This window comes from Megascapheus bottae, chromosome 17 (genome assembly GCF_031878675.1).
Source record: "Megascapheus bottae isolate mThoBot1 chromosome 17, mThoBot2.hap1, whole genome shotgun sequence".
Classification (NCBI taxonomy): domain Eukaryota; kingdom Metazoa; phylum Chordata; class Mammalia; order Rodentia; family Geomyidae; genus Megascapheus; species Megascapheus bottae.
Window position 1 is genome coordinate 48765041 of NC_143525.1, and position 16143 is coordinate 48781183.

The 16143-nt window shown below is 50.2% G+C and overlaps 1 protein-coding gene across 1 annotated transcript in view; it reads left to right on the forward strand.

Moving 5' to 3' along the window:
• Pgs1 (phosphatidylglycerophosphate synthase 1) overlaps nucleotides 1–16143 on the forward strand; it is a 37210-nt gene that overhangs the window by 2649 nt on the left and 18418 nt on the right. Inside the window, exons 2-6 of the mRNA XM_090351292.1 lie at nucleotides 8407–8596; nucleotides 11936–12013; nucleotides 13127–13226; nucleotides 14360–14549; nucleotides 15349–15527. Coding sequence (XP_090207418.1) covers nucleotides 8407–8596; nucleotides 11936–12013; nucleotides 13127–13226; nucleotides 14360–14549; nucleotides 15349–15527 — 737 coding nt within the window. The remainder of the gene's footprint in view (nucleotides 1–8406; nucleotides 8597–11935; nucleotides 12014–13126; nucleotides 13227–14359; nucleotides 14550–15348; nucleotides 15528–16143) is intronic.

Genomic DNA, 16143 nt, shown 5'->3' on the forward strand with positions numbered 1-16143 from the left:
CACTAGCTTTGAGCAGAAAGGAGCTCAGGAATAGAACTCAGGCCTAGGACTGGCTTAAATAAATAAATAAATAAATAAATGGTTCTCTTGAGTATGGTAGTGGGGACTTCTCAAAGTCTTTTGTAAATAGTGTCAGTGGATGGTGTCCCTGTGGCATTTTTCCATTTTCTCTTTGTGATTAAGCTGAGAGAGCAAGGTTTTTCTGGGCTGACAGTTCAAGCAGAAACTTGGTTTCTTGCAGATTCAGTCAGAAATTCTTTTTTGGTTTTGGTGGTCCTGGGGTTGAGTTCAGGCCTTGTTTTTACTGCGCTTCCTCCCCTGACAGCTGCGTGATTCTCCCCAATTGTTCCACACCACCTCCCAATTCCTCCTTCCCCGAATGATGTGGTTTCTTGTAACTCCCTGATCATTGATTCATTGCAAATAGTTCTGTGTAGTCATGAGGTTGAGTTATTTTAGATGTCAGCTTGCCAGTCTGACTCAGCTGATGAGGGGGCTGGCGAATGCTTGTGGCTAGCACGAGGAGCAGTTCCTTTACTGCCGTGGTTTCCTTTCACGCTTGGTGATGGCCATGGAGACCGAGGACTCTACTTACCATCATTTCTAATTACTGATCTTGAAATACTGTTGCTTCCTCTTAAGCAACCATTTGACTCACTGTTATTAAGGAACACAAGGTAATTCATTTGTTCATTCCTTTGTATGGAGCTCTGCTTTGCTGCTGAGTACCCTGGAAGCACACCATAAAGTCACAGCTCTGCCTTCCCAGCTGCTCACACTCATCAACAGACAATTACAGGAAAGACGATGGAAGGTCAGGGCAGGGCCCCCAGGGTCACTGCAGGCTTCTTGCTGGGTGGAAGAAAGTCAGAGCTGTTTTGAAGGCGTAGTAGAAGTAGACCCATGAAGAAGAGTGGAGAGGGGTGTGACAATGGCAGGCAGTGCTTTGAGCCTGGGGTACTTGAACCATTTCTTGCAGCAGATGGTGGGCAGAGAAGGATACTGAGTAGTGCAGGAAAGAGTAGCTAAGGGCAAGCTAGTCTTTTGGACCAGGGACCCAGAAAGCAAGTTCTTTGTGAGTGCCCCAGGCCTGAGAGAGTGGGGGCTCCTATGGAGTCAGGGGCAGTGGGTGGGCACTGCTGGGGCTAGAGGGAGGGCCTTAGGGACCGTGGGTGTGGGTGGTAGTCCACCCAGAATCCAGGAAGGAGGAGGACAGGCTTGGGAATGATAAGGTAATTTACCTCCAGTAGAGGTGCCTAGTGATGGTGGACTATAGGAAAATGAGCTCCAGACAGGGAAGCAGAGCTGCAGGGGTCCCTGGCTCTATAGAGTGGGCTCCTTATTGGAGAAGATGAGACCTACTGGAACCTGTGTCAGGAGGACTTTAGTTCCTGATCTTGAACTTGGCTGACACAGAAGGAGCTGTTTTTCCTCTGGCCTGTTCTTCCTCTTCCCCTTTAAAACTATTTTCACTTTGAGCTATATGGTTAAGGGTGTCTTATTTTTGAGACTTAGGTCTTATTTTCTTTATTCTAGGTGCAAGTGTGTGTGTATGTGTGTTGGAGGAACTAGAGGTGCCTTAACTTTCATGAATATGGAAGAAATAGAGGGAACCAGCTGATGGTTCCTTCAATTAGTTTTTTTTTTTCTTTTCTGCTGGTACTGGGGCTTAAACTCAGGACCTTGTACCCTCCCTCTGCTTTCTTGTTTATGGTTGGTACTCTACAATTTGAACTAAACTTACAATCCAGCATTTTGCTGGTTAATTGGTGATAGAATTTTAACGACTTTTCTAACTGGGCACTGATGGCTCATGTTTAATCCTTGCTAATTTGGAGACTGTGATTGGAGGATCACAGTTCCAAGTCAGCCCTGAGCAGGAAAGTCTATGAGACTTTTTTTTTTTTGGCCAGTCCTGGGGCTTGAACTCAGGGCCTGAGCACCATCCTTGGGCTTTCCATAAGGCCAGCGCTCTACCACTTGAGCCACAGCACCACTTCCGGCTTTTTTCAGTGTATGCGGTACCAAGGAATCGAACCTAGAGTGTTGTGTATGTTAGGCAAGCACTCTACCACTAGGCCAATCTCCTGGCCTCTGAGACTTTTTCTTTTTGGGTCATTGGGCTTGAACTCTGGGCCTGGTCGGAGACTATCCCTGAGCTCTTCGGCTCAAGGCTGCTGCCCTACCCTGGGCCTGGACATTGTCCCTGAGTTCTTCAGCTCAAGGCTACCACCCTAACCCTTGAGCCACAGTACCACTTCTGGTTTTCTAGTGGATAATTAGAAATAAAAGTCTGATGGTTTTTAGTGCCCGGGCTGGCTTTGAATCTCGATCCTCTGATCTCAGCCTCCTGAGTAGCTAGGATTTACAGGCAGGAGCTACTGTGCTCGGTAGTCTATGAGACTTTTATCTCCAGTTAACCACCAGAAAAATTGGAAGTGGCGCTGTGGCTCAAAGTGGTAAAGTGCTAGCCTTGAGCAAAAGTGCTCAGGGGCAGTGCTGATGCCCCAGTTCAAGCTTATCACTCCCCCTTCCCCCAAAAAAATCCCAAACCAAACCAACCCCCCCCCAAAACAAAGCTTTTCTGCCCGAGCTGGTTTTGAACTTTATCTTCCAAGTGTTAGCATCCTTAGTAACTCAGAGGCATGAGATACCAGTGCCAGGTTAATTAGCTTTTCTTACATTGTAATGGCTGGTCAGTTGTTCAACTTGTGAATAATAGTTCCTATTTTGAGAAGCTGTCATAATTCTAGAAAAAAATTTTTTTTTGCCATTCCTCAGGCTTGTACTCAGGACCCAGGCACTGTCCTTGGGCTTTCTCAAGCTAGAGCTCTACCACTTGAGCCTCAGCACCACTTTGCCTTTTTTCTATGTATGTGGTACCGAGGAATTGAACCTGGGTCTTCGAGCATGCCAGGCAAGCACTCTACAACTAGGCCCTGTTCCTGGCTCTAAAAATTGTTTTTCTTTAAGCTTTCTCATGTGCATCCCAATCCTTTTGTTTTTCTTCCCAGTCCTGGGATTGAACTCAAGGCTTGGGCACTGTCCTTGGACACTTTTTGCTCAAGGCTAGTGATCTGCCACTTGAGCCACAGCACCACTTCCGGCTGTTTTTGTGTATGTGGTACTGAGGAATGGAGCCCAGGGCTTTGTGCATGCTAGGTGAGCACTCTACCACCAGGCTACGATCCCAGCCCCTCCTTCTTATTTTTCTTTTAATTGGTTTATTTATAGCAGCAGAATGAGTGGAAGGGGGGAATCCAAGTGTGATTTTCCCAAAGAATTTAAACTTGATCTTAGGTGTATGGACATAAGATGCACAGCAGACTGACTTTTGTGGTTATAGCTTTATCCTGCAGCGCACTGTATCTGGTGTTGCATTAGGCTTGGTTGTTTGTGCTGCTAGAAACCAGCCTGGGATTAAAACGTTCTAATAGATAATCCCCTTGTAAGATAGTGTGATTTGATTAGCATAAAAGAGTCATGTCAAGCCTGCGGAGTCAGGCTGGCTGTAGCCATGAAAGCAGTAGACCATGTGATTGGTTCTCGTCATTTTGGTGTGCCTGGTACATTAAGCTACCAAGGGAGTATTGTGGGTTCTAAATGTATTCTAGATCTTTGCCTCCCCTTCAGTGTAAGCGGCCTCCTTTTGGATAAGCCAGGAGGATCACCCTCTCGATCAGCACGTTTCCGGATGCTGGCATCCTGGCCTCGCACGCTGCCTTCTGGGGGAGTCTCACGGCTGTTGTCTCGGGGACCTTTGGGATCTGCATCCTCTCCCTCCCTGTGTCAGTTCTTGATGAATCAGGAAGTACTGGACCTTCTTGTAGTTTCTCAAGCCTTTCTCAGGAAGTGACTCTTGCTCTTTTCTCATCAGTGAACTTTTTATGTTTTAAACGTCTACATCAGAGAAGAGGGTAATCGGGTTTTTCTTAAAAAGTAGTTTCTGAAAAGTGTGGCAATCCAGAGCTCATTTTCTTTTCAACACCTCTTTTTAGGTTGTTTTGTACAGATCTGGTTGGGATCCAAGCCACAGAACCTGTACCACAAGTCTTAGAATTTCAACAGAGTGCATGGATCCTGTCTGGCGGGCAGGATCCTGGTTATCAGGGGTTCTTGGGTAGGGTCTGAGGACAGCCCAGGCAGACTTGCGTCTTCAGAAACTGGGGGCGGGGGGTTGTAGTGCCTGGACCTCTAGGCACACAGTGCCCATCCCCAGGAGAAGTGGGAGGCGTGCCAGGTGACATACAGCTCCAGGGTGTTTGGTGAAGCCCACATGATGGTGCTTGCCTGGCACCCTGCACTCAGGGGCTGAGTAGGATCCAAGACCCCGCCCAGCCCAGCTTATAGATCAGATCTTAGGACCTCAGAAAGCCAGAAACTAAGACAAAGCAAAAAGGCAAAGTCAAAGATAGGAAACACCCGTCTCCCACTAAAGTACAACTGTCTTCTCCTGTTCCCGAGGCTTTGTTTGTATGTTTGATGGTGTCACAGCAACATGACCATTCTGCCCCTGTCTCTCATGTGGGGTGCTGAAGGATGTGTGGTTCCGCCTGGGCATGGCTGCTGGGCTAGGCATGCTTCACTGTCTTCCCAGCCCAGGGCTCATGGACACAAGCATCCTGTAGTCACTCCAGGGCTGCTCAAAAAGTGAGAGGGCAGGGAGTGCTCTTCCCCTGCTCTGTCACATAGACTGCTCCCATTCACCCAGGACCCTTCCCAGTTCAGGGCATGTACTGGCATGTCCACCCGAAGTCTCAACCTTCACCAAGAGTCTAGTAACTAAGGGTGTTGCTGGAGCCAGCTGATTCTGAGAGGATGCCTCCCAGTCCCCTTTCACCTCTAGCCGTACAGATTAAAGGCAACTGCTTTTCATTTGTGTTGGTTTTGATTGTGACCTGGCCCTGTCCTCTGTTGTCTCCACTCCCTCCACATTCTAGGCGGAAGGAGAGGACTTTCAGAGCGGTGAGGCAGGCAGAACCTCCCCTCCACTTCCTCCTTTTTGTAACTAGAAATGAGCCCTTAGATGGTATCTAGAAAGCGATGACTCGGGGAGCTGGGTCTGGATGTGGAAATTGTGTGTGTGCAATAGGCTTTTTCTCTAAATGGTAAGTATGACATAGAACATGCCTCTTTTTCGGTAACCACAGCTCTGCCTTACCATCTCTCTTGGGGCTTATTTGTGATGGGACATGTGGTTTCAGAGGTGAGAAGAGCCTGTGCTCTGGTCAGCATTGGGGTGGCCATCACTGTGTAGTGGGATTTGGGATTTGTGCTGGCAGTTCCCAAGGGTTGAATTGAGGGAAGCTGGTAAGCAAGCCCCATGGGTTCTGGCTGAGGTGGAGAGAAGGATGAAGAAGGCCCCTGTGCCAGCCATGAAGCTGCCTACCCCCGGTGCCCCAAGAATCTCTGCCCTGGTGCTGCCTCTGGTTGAGAGTCCCCGTGGGTCTCCTGCGCACTGTTATCACGGGGCCTCTGAAGTGCTTGCTGCCTTTGAGAGCACTCTACTCCAGGCATATGAAAACAGGTAAAGGGCTGGCAGTGTAGCCTAGTGGTAGAGTGCTTGCCTAGCATGTAAGAAGATCCGGGTTCAATTCCTTGGTAGCACATATATAGAAGAAGCCAGAAGTGGTGCTGTGGCTCAAGTGGTAGAGCTCTAACCTTGAGAAAGCCCAAGGACAGTGCTTCAGACTCTGAGTTCAAGACCCAGGACTGGCAAAACAAGCAGGTGAAGCCTGGGCGGCCTCCTCCACAGTCCATTGGTAAAACTTTATTGGCTTCTAGCTCCTGCTTTCTAACAAAAATAAACCTGTCAGTACACAGTTTACACAGGAAGCCAACACCAAAAAAAAAGGCCTTCAGTAGCTCCTGGACTAAAGCCCTGGTAGAGCATTCCCAGAAGTCCTGCCAGGGAAGAGAAATGCGGAGGTGGGCAGCCCTAGGGTGCTCAGGCTCTGCAGCCAGGGCCTGCGAGCGTGCCTCTCCTGGACTGGCTGGTGGGGATGGCCTGGCTCTTGTGTGTGTGCTCTGTGGGCTGACTCTGGAGGCCCCTCTGGATTTTCTGGCATCTGTCTGCTGAGTTTTTTTTTTTCCAGTCCTGAACTTGAACTCAAGGCCTGAGCACTGTCCTTGGACTTTCTCAAGGCTAGAGCTCTACCACTTGAGCCTCAACACCACTTCTAGCTTTTTCCTATGTATGTGGTGCCGAGGAATCAAACCCGGATCTTCGTGCATGCTAGGTAAGCACTCTAACACTAGGCTAAACTCCTGGTCCAAGGAAATCTGCCAGTTCTGCACATCCATTCAGGTTCAACATTAAGTTGTTGTCGCCGTCATCCCCCTCCCCCGCATGCCCCCATGCTCTTGCATTGTGTTTTTCTCTTTTTTTGCTAGTCCTGGGGCTTGAACTCAGGGCCTGGGCACTGTTCTTGGACACTTTTTGCTCAAGGTTAGCACTCTGCCACTTTAGCCACAGCACCACTTCCAGCTTTTTCAAGTATGTGGTTCCAGGGAATTGAACCCCGGGCTTTGTGCATACTAGGCAAGCATGATACCACTAGGCGAAGACTTACTAGCAAACCTTACTAGCATCTCCAGGCATCACCAGCTCCCTTTGCACAGTATATCACTATGAGGTGTCAGTTAATTAGCTTGAGCATCTCCTCTTGTGTTATTAGCAGCTTAGGGCATGTAAGTTGCCGAGGTCTTCATGATTGTGGGGATAGGCTACCTGGCTCTTGCTCTGTCCCCATGGTATACAGTGGGTGCTCCTGGAAAGGCTTCACTTAGTTTCTGTTGGTGCTCACCCTCTTCTGGGTGGTTTTGTACCCCAGTGCTTCTTCATCCTCTCCCTTGGGGGCTCTTTGCATGTCTGCCATGTCTAGGCTGCATGCAGAGCCTGGGTCTCTCCCACCTGTCTAAAGTCTCACCTTCCAAAGAAGTGCAGTGAGACAGGTCCATCAGTGGAAATCTCATGTGGCTTGTCACTGCAAATGGACCATGTTCCATTTCTGACCCATTGAGGGCTTCAGATTGGTAGGGCTTATGCCGCTTTGCCATGTTTTGAGGTTCTCCCCTTCCCCCCCAGCCCTGTAGGTGCACCGGCTCATTGTTTTGGAACCTGGAGCAGCTTTCCCTTTACATTTGGTTTGCGGTTGATTGACACCCCTGAGTGTCCATCACCTGCCCAGGGACTGCTGAGCTGCAGCTGCTTTCCCATCGCCACATTGCCCGAGGCCATGTCCGTTCTCGTCTTCCCGGGAGCCAGCGTCTTCCACCATTGACTAAAGTTTTCTTGGCAGTGAGTTGACTGTGACAGCCTGGTGGGCTTTCTGGGAAGCACAGCTGTGGGCCATCTGGCATCTGTGCAAGGCCATTTATGAGCCCTGGGAAGATTCAGAGCTTTATCATGAAGCAAGCAAATGAAATCATCTTCCTGGAATTTGTGGCCATTCAGACTTGGCCTGAGTATGTCTGAGCATCCTCTCCCAGAGTCTCTCTAGAGGTCACACAGAGAAGAGGGTTTTCCTGCTGCTGTGGCAGGACTGGCTTCCACCTATGGTGGGTTTTGTGTGGTATTCTGGGTGTATGGGACAGCAGAGAGTTCCACAGCCAGCACCACAGTTTCTCCAGGCTCGGCCTCGAGGAGCCTTCCTGGGGTGCAGTGCTGCATGGTCCCTGAGGAGACTGTCTTGTGGCCATGGGCTCTTATCATCACTAGCACCTCTGAAGCTCCCTTTTGCCTTTTACTGTTCCAGCCGTCTCTCCAAATCTGAGGTTTGAAAAGAAAAATATACTTTTGGGGGTCCTTCTTTGGTCAGATTCTGTTCATCTCATGAGTTACTTGACTCCAAGTCTCTGTTGTAATCCTCAGAATTCTACCAGGCTTGCCCTGGCTCTGTATCTGTAGGTAAGACTTCTTCCCTCCCCCGCCCCCCCACCCCCCAGTTCCGGGTCTTGAATTCAGGGCCTGGGCACTGTCCTTGAGCGTTCTCAAGGCTAGTGCTCTACCACTTGAGCCACAGCACCTCTTCTGGCTTTTTCTGTTGACGTGGTACTGAGGAATTGAACTCATTTCTTTGTGCATGCTAGGCAAAGTGTGCCACATTCTCCTCCCGTGGATTTTTTTTTAAGGAGGTAGTGGCGTTAACCAGGCAGTAGCTAATGTGAGTCTACTTGTGGTTGTTCTAAACTTGGCCCCTGAATTTTTTAGAATTGACATGTCAGGGTTTATCCTAGGTACTGGCACTTGAAGTTGCTCGACACTAGAAGGAAGAGGGAAATATCTGCAGATGTTGGGTTTACTTCAAAAGTGTTCTAGCAAAATAGATTGGCCCACCCCCCAGCAACTTAGATAGGACCTGCAGACTATTGGGAGAGTAACCCACCTGTGTGTTTCTTACCCAGGTCTCCATGGCTGTTACTGGCTCCCCTGCTGTCCCCGGCCGTCCCCCAGATCATCTCTCCACCCTGCTGCCTGTGTCCCGAGGGTGTGCACAGGTTCCAGTGGATCAGAAACTTGGTCCCAGAGTTTGGCGTCTCCAGCTCTCATGTCAAAGTGCTTTCCTCCCCGGCAGAGTTCTTCGAGCTCATGAAGGTAAGCCATGTCTAAAGAACCAAGGGGTGAGTTGAGGCTTTCCAGGTTGGATGAGCCGTGAACACCCTTTGTTTTAGAAACTTCTGAGGCCGTCTAGTTTAGCCTTTGGGTTCTATTTGTTTTCAATTTCACATGTTGATTTGAGCCACTAGTGAAGCTTCTCTGTGTGGTCAGTGTCAGAGCAGGAGGCGGTAAGGGCTCCAGGCCAGATTCCCCTGGACATGCAGCTTCCTTGTTCCCCTCTGTTGATGAGGAATATGAGGAGAGAGGTTACTGGAGCACATACCTCTTTGCTGAAGATGTTTGGGGAGAGCAGCAGCCCCTATCTCTGGAAGCATCTCCAGGCCACGTGGTGTCTTGGTCTGGCAGGTGGGCTGCAGCCTTTGCCCTCAGTGGAGGAGTGTTTCAAGGTAACTGGGAAGCTCTGAGCTTATGTCTGATAGTCCTGGTTTTCTGGGCTCTGTCTGTTGTATGTGCATGCCCTCTCCAGTAGTGATGTCAACCTGAGAGTTTAGGGGTCCAGCTTTCTACACATTCCTCGAGTCTACGTGCCTGGTCTAGTTGTTTGTGGTTGGGCTGCTAACTGGGATTAAGTTATTCAGCACAAATTGATCTTTAGCAGCACAGCCTCTCTGAGTTCATGTTAACAGTGATGCTGGAATGGAGATCTAATGAGGCCAGGCACACAGGCTAGCTGTGTGGAGGTTAAAGTAGAGGATCTTCTCTTACAGAAAATGAGCTGTGGTCCTACTGGAAGCCTGCCGTGTTTTCTCCCTTTGCTTCAGTTTAGCAGTTCGCTTCGTTTCTGGCTGGCCTGTTACTCTTCTTGTGGGTGTGTGCCTCCAGGTTGATTGCCCTGCTCCCCTTTCCCACAGCTGGCCACACTGCTTGTCTGTCCTCATACACAAGGAACCATGCTGAGAGATGTTCTTTGCTCCCTCTTGATTCTCTTCCTGATTTGAGGCAACAGCTTTGCCATGGGTAATTTCTTCAATGTCTTCACTGAGTGTGGATGAAGGTAACTGTGTACACTCTGAACGATGATTTCCTGGCCAGGAGGCCGGGCTGCACTGTGTGTCTGCCCACTGCATGCTCTGTGGGTTCAGGCCTTCTCTGGACTGAATGGTGGGCAAGTTCTGGCTCACTTCTCATGGAGTGGCAGGCCTTTCTTCCTGGGACAGAGCTGTGGGTTGAGAGGAGAGCCCTGGCTTCATCCTGGTCCCCAGGCCTGCCTTCTGGCCAGGGTTTCCTATGCCACCTGACCTACTCCAGTAAACATTCAGCTGTGCTCTGGTTACTGAGTTGAACTGACTCCAGCCTGATTTCTCTTTTCTTCATTGTCCTCTATGAGGATCTGTTTTACTAGTTAACAAAACAAAGGAAATACCATCCTGGGGATGTTGGTTTTTTTTCCTTGTGTCTAACGAAGCCTTTCTAGTGATGTGTTGATGTCTCTGCCTCATGGAGATTCCTGTGTGGTCAGTCTAGGCAGGGTGGCCTCAGGGTGCCGTATGCCATCCGCCCTCACACTTCCCTTGTGCTCTTCTTGCCCTTGCTCCCTCCCCTGGAGTGAGGCTGCCTAGAGCATTGGACAGGACACAGTGCTCCTGGGTCATCTTCCTTGGCTGCTACCTTTGATGGGGGTGTATTCTGTTGATGTCTCTGTGTGGACCTGCTCGTTATAAGTAGTCCAACTGTGCGGCGGTGTGGGAGGGCTCCCGCTGCCTCCGTACTCCCCCCCTTCCAGCTCTGCATCTTCAGGCCACTGTCAGACACACATGCACGTGGGCTGGGGTATAAACAGTTGGCCTCATGGTTTCTATTCTGTTCAGTAGTTATGGATGTTCATTTCAGTATCCCTCCTTCCCTCCTTCCTTCCTTTTCCCCCTCTCTCTCTGTATATCTCTCCCTGTCTCCCTTTCTGTCTCTGTCTCTGTTTTTCTCTGTCTGTCTCTCTCTCTGTCTCTCTCTCTCTGTCTCTTTGTCTGTCTGTCTGTCTGTCTGTCTGTCTCTCTGTCTCTCTCTCTCTCTCTCTGTGTCTCTCTCTGTCTCTGTGTCTAGAGCTTGAATTCAGTGCCTGGGTGCTGTCCCTTCTATGCTCAAGACTAATGTTCTGTTCCTTAACACACAGTTGTATTTCTGTTTTTGTTTTGTTTTATTTTGTTTTTGTTTGTTTGTAGGGCACGGGGCTTGAACTCTGGGCCTGAGAACTGTCCCTGAGCTCTTCAGCACAAGGCCACATCCCCACTTCTGGTTTTCTAATGGTTAATTGGAGATAAGCGTCTCACGGTCTTTAGTGCCAGAGCTGTCTTTGACCTGAGATCCTCAGATCTCAGCCTCCTGAGTATTTAGGATTACTAGCAAGAGCCACCATGTCCAGCTTAGGATTATTGATTCTTACTTGATAAGTTACCTTATATTATGTTTTGAGTTTATTTAAAACAGTATGCACACACATGCATATACCTACACATATATTTGAGAGATTATGCGTTTTTTGTTTTTTTTTTGTCAGCCCTGGGAACTCAGGGCCTGAGCATTGTCCTTGGGCTTTCTCAAGGCCAAACTCCTGGCCCTTCCCATTTATTTATTTATTTATTTATTTGTTGATTGATTGATTGATTGATTGCCAGTCCTGGGCTTGAGCTCAGGGCTTGAGCACTGTCCTTGGACTTTCTCAAGGCTAGAGCTCTACCACTTGAGCCTCAGCACCACTTCTGGCTTTTTTCTATATATGTGGTACTGAGGAATTGAACCTGGGTCTTCATGCATGCTAGGTGAACACTCTACCACTAGGCCAAACTCCCGGCCCTCCCCTTTATTTTTTGTGCCAGTACTAGGACTTATACTGAGGGCTAGAATGGTCTCCCTTATTAACTTTTTTACTCAAGGCTGCTGATGGCTTTTTGCTGGTTAATTGGAGATAGAAAGAATTCTCAGGGGCTTTCCTGCCAGGGCTGGCTTTGATCCATGTTCCTCAGATCCCATCCTCCAGAATAGCTAGAATTATAGGGGTGAACCACCAGTGCCTGGTTTCTCCTCTCCTTCTTAAAACAATTTCAGCAGATTTCCTCATTCTGTCTTTATACTTTAGTGTGAAGTACTTTGGCCATATTCATCCTCTGCTGATATTTGCTGCCCAGCAGAAGCTGTTTCATTTTGCTATCATTATGTTAATGCATACTAACTGTACCAAGGGATTTCACTATGATATTTCAGACTTCGGTAAACACGTAGGTTAGTTCAGCTTAGAGTATAATTTGCTTCAAATGTCTGAGATCCTATTTTCTTAGTTTACTATGAAAATGATGACTGTGAACTTTAAATTATCTTTTTCAGGGGCAGATAAAAGTAGCCAAGAGGAGGGTTGTGATGGCATCTCTCTACCTGGGGACAGGTCCTTTGGAACAGGAGCTGGTAAGGTTTATGAGGAGGTGGTCCTAGCCGAAGAGTGGACTAGACCTAGGACATTGTACCTGCACAGTGCCGTGGAGCTGGTGTGCTTCTGCCCTTTCTGTTGCCTCTTGCCCCTGAGGTAGAGCCTGCCAGTGCATGAGGGGGGTCATGGAGGCCTAACAGGTGCTGGCCAGTGTCTTCCTTACCCTGCACAGCGCTCTCTGGGCTACTCTGTCTGCCAGTCAAGTCTGACAGCGGCTCTCAGACTAAATAAGCCGCTGCCTGCTCTTGCCTAACCTGTGAGCTAAAAATGACCGGTTGCCAAGGCCGGCATCTCTTGCCAGGACTCTACCTGTCCTTGTTGGCATGTGTACTTGTCCCTTTCAGTGAGTGTGGCAGGGTGTGTCTAGGGTGCTGTCTCTAGCCTTCGTCCTGCCTAGGCAGCCCTGGGGTTAAAGGGAGTTCGATCGAGGCCATTCCTCGTCCTCGGTCTGGGATTGCTCTGCTCAGAGGAAAGGAAGGAGAGAGATAGGCCTTCTGCTTACAGTAAATGCTCTGTCTTACTTTATGCTTATTCAGCAACTCATGGGTGGAGGCTGGGGAATAACACAGGGAGTGGCTGGAGTATGGCGAGCATGGCGGGGTAACCCAAGGGCTCCCCGCTTCAGTGTCTCTGGGCAAGCTGTTTCCCTGTCTCCAGCTCATACAATTAGCTGCAAGCTTGGGACGCATGTTGGTTCTCGCGGGAGAGAGCGTAATGCCCAGCTCATGGTGAAGGGCCGGTTGGCAGGTTGTATTGTGGATTCGTTCAGCAAGTGTTCACCAGTACTGCCCAGGAGCAGGGCACTGCTTCCTGAACCTCTCTGAGGATTATGTGTAGAAACGTGTGTCTCGGGGGGTGTTTTCAAGAGTGGCACGGCCTTCTGCCCTGAAAGCTCCCTTCTTTCCCCAGTGGCCCTGGCTGGACTGCTTCCGGTGACAATCACCAAGACTATGAGGCAGAGCTGTCATAGTAAAGGCTTCTGAACACTTGATGATATCTGAATTCCTAGACAAACGTGAGGGCATTGGCTAATGAGTAGATGTACAAATGTCTTTCTGCTCTTCTGTTGCTTTGGGTTCTTTTCCTGGCAGGTGGATTGCCTGGAAAATACTCTAGAAAGCTCTCTTCAAGCAAACCTCCCTTCTGACCTCAAGGTCTCCATTCTCCTGGACTTCACCCGGGGCTCACGAGGTAGGTGCTGGGCACGTGCTCCTCCTCTCTCAGGTCCTGCATCCTCTCCATCCCAGCCAGGCATTGCTCCCTCTGATGTTCTGCTGCCTTTCCAAGTTCCCATGTATGTGTGCGCCTGCAGCAGACACAGAAAACGGCACTGGCATGTGGAATGATATCTAAGAAATTAGGGAGCCCTAAGCAGGAGCCAGAGTCATGGTTTCCTGTGGTCTTCCCTGAGAGGCTGAGCAAAGTGGGCTGGGTCTCCCTCTTCTCAGCTCCTGCCCCTGTCCCTCTGGCCTTTCTGAGGCCCATACTTCCCGGGGTTAGGTGAAATCGGACTTCTTTTTTTTTTTTTTTTTGCCAGTCCTGGGCTTGAGCTCAGGGCCTGAGCACTGTCCTTGGACTTTCTCAAGGCTAGAGCTCTACCACTTGAGCCTCAGCACCACTTCCGGCTTTTTTCTATATGTGGTACCGAGGAATCGAACCCGGGTCTTCATGCATGCTAGGCAAGCACTTTAACCACTAGGCCAAACTCCCGGCCCGAAATCGGACTTCTTGTAGGCCTGAGTTAGCAAATGTGACCCCTAGTCCAGTGAGAGACCCCCCCCCTCAATGCCAGGAATGAGGTGGTTGGGTGACTCCTGTGTGACCTTGTGGCCTGCCCAGTTACTTGTGACTGTACTCTGCGTGGGTGGTGATGGGGGGCTTTGGTGACTGCAGGATCCCTCTCCTGGCCCTGCTTCCTCTGGGCTTGCTCTATCTCAGTTCTGAGTGGTGGTCTCTGGGGGCTGAGGCCCATATTCAGGCCCAAGCTTTGTCTTTTCCTGTGGAACTAGGGTTGAGGAGTTACAGTAGCTTCTCTTCACCACTGCAGGTTGGCCAGGAGTGAGGCTGGGTGGTACCTCTAGGAGAAGGCAGATCCCAGTTGGCAGAGCAGCAGATGTCTGCTCTTCAGTGCTCTGGTCCTGCTCTGGGATGGGGTGGGTGCCTAGGGATGAAGCTGCACTGAGGACCTCTGGCTTGAAGAGGCACCAGTGGGTGTGCTGGCATCTAGATGGCAGCACAGGTGAAGCGAGGCTCCTCTCCAGCGCGTAGGCGCCTTCCCAGCGAGAATCACTGCCTGTCTTCTCCACCTCCATCCTCACCCCCAGGCAGGAAGAACTCTCGCACCATGCTGCTCCCCCTCCTGCAGAAGTTTCCAGAGCACGTACGCGTCTCCCTCTTCCACACTCCAAACCTCCGTGGGCTCCTCCGGCTCCTTATCCCCGAGCGCTTCAACGAGACCATCGGCCTCCAGCACATCAAGGTGTATCTCTTTGACAACAATGTCATCTTGAGTGGGTGAGTTGTCCCGTCCCCTGTCTGTTGGGGTGCTGCCCTGTCTGGAGCAGGGCAGGGGCATGTGGAGGAAAGACAGGCCATCCCTGTGCACCAGTTTAGACACTGTGGCCCTTTCCGTGCTGCTGGGCTTTGGGGGTGGCAGCCCTTTCCTGAGCTCCTCTGTGTGCTGGCTGCAGGATGGAGCCACGGACAGAAGGGGCAGAGGAGGGGAGAAGGCTGCAGTCTGTTTCCTGTTGTCTAGTGCCATTCTTTGTTTGTTTTTTTTTTTGGTGCCAGTCCTAGGGCTTGAATTCAGGGCCTGGGTACTTTTTCCCTCAAGTGCTCTACTTGAGGCACTGCTCCACTGTTTTGGTTTTTAGGTGGTTGTTTGGAGGTATGAGTCTCATGGGCTTGGGATTGGTGGCCCAAGCCTATAGCCTAAGCTACTAAAGAGGCTGAGATCTTAGGTTGGTAGTTCACTGCCATCCCGGGCAAGAAAGTTCGTGAGACTTTTTTTTGAGGGGGGGAGGGGGGACCGGTCATGGGGCTTGAACTCTGGGCCTGGGTATTCTTCCTGAGCACTTCAGCTCAAGGCTGTCACAGCACACTTCCTCATGAGACTCTTTTATCTCTAGTTAATCATTAAAAAAAAATATTCCAGAAGTGGAGCTGTGGCTCTCTTGGTAGAGTAGGTAGCCTTTGGCAAAAAAGCTCACTGGCAGAGCCCAAGCCCTGAGTTCAAGCACCTCAAATAAATAAATAATAAAAGAAGAGTCTGTGTGCTCTGGCCTGAGTCCTCACCTGCCTTTTCCTCCCTCAGGGCAAACCTGAGTGACTCCTACTTCACCAACCGCCAGGACCGGTACGTGTTCCTGCAGGACTGCGCAGAGATCGCAGACTTCTTCACCGAGCTGGTGGATGCTGTGGGCGATGTGTCCCTGCAGTTGCAGGGCGATGACTCGGTGCAGGTGGTTGACGGGATGGTGCATCCCTACAAAGGTAAGGATCTCGAGTAGGGGAAGGGCAGGGATTTGTTCTTGGGCGGGGGGAGGGGGCTAGTGCTGTGGCTTTGAGTCCCACTGAGGTTTGTGAGATGGAGAGCTCAGGCATGCTGCTGAAGGCACAGAAACCCCCGGACACGGGCATTCCTGGATTCCTTGGTTGTGGCCTCCCTGCCGTTACAGGACACTGCTGAGCTGTAGCAGCATCCACAGCTTGAGGACACCTGGAAGAAAGGGTTAAAACTTGGGAAGAGATAGGGTTCCCATCTTAGCAGGGCTGGCCCCCAGGTAACAGCCTGGCCCTGTGCTAGGGACTATGACCGTCCAGCCAGGCTGTGATCTGTCGAAGCTCTGCCCACTACTAGGGCTAATTGCTGAGCAAGGCTGAATTTCATCAGTAAATTTCCTCTGTTTTATAAGTACCTACACATTCTCCTCAGTTTTGTCTTTTGGTCCACAAAGCCTAAAATACTCTGCGGCCCTAGGAGCCCTGGTCTCCGTGACAGGTCAGCCATGACTCAGGACTGGCCGTGCTCTGGGGAGGCTGAGGTACAGTGTGAGCTGAGACTGCACACTCCTTCCTGTCCATACCACCCTTGCTGCGGGTCCAGTGA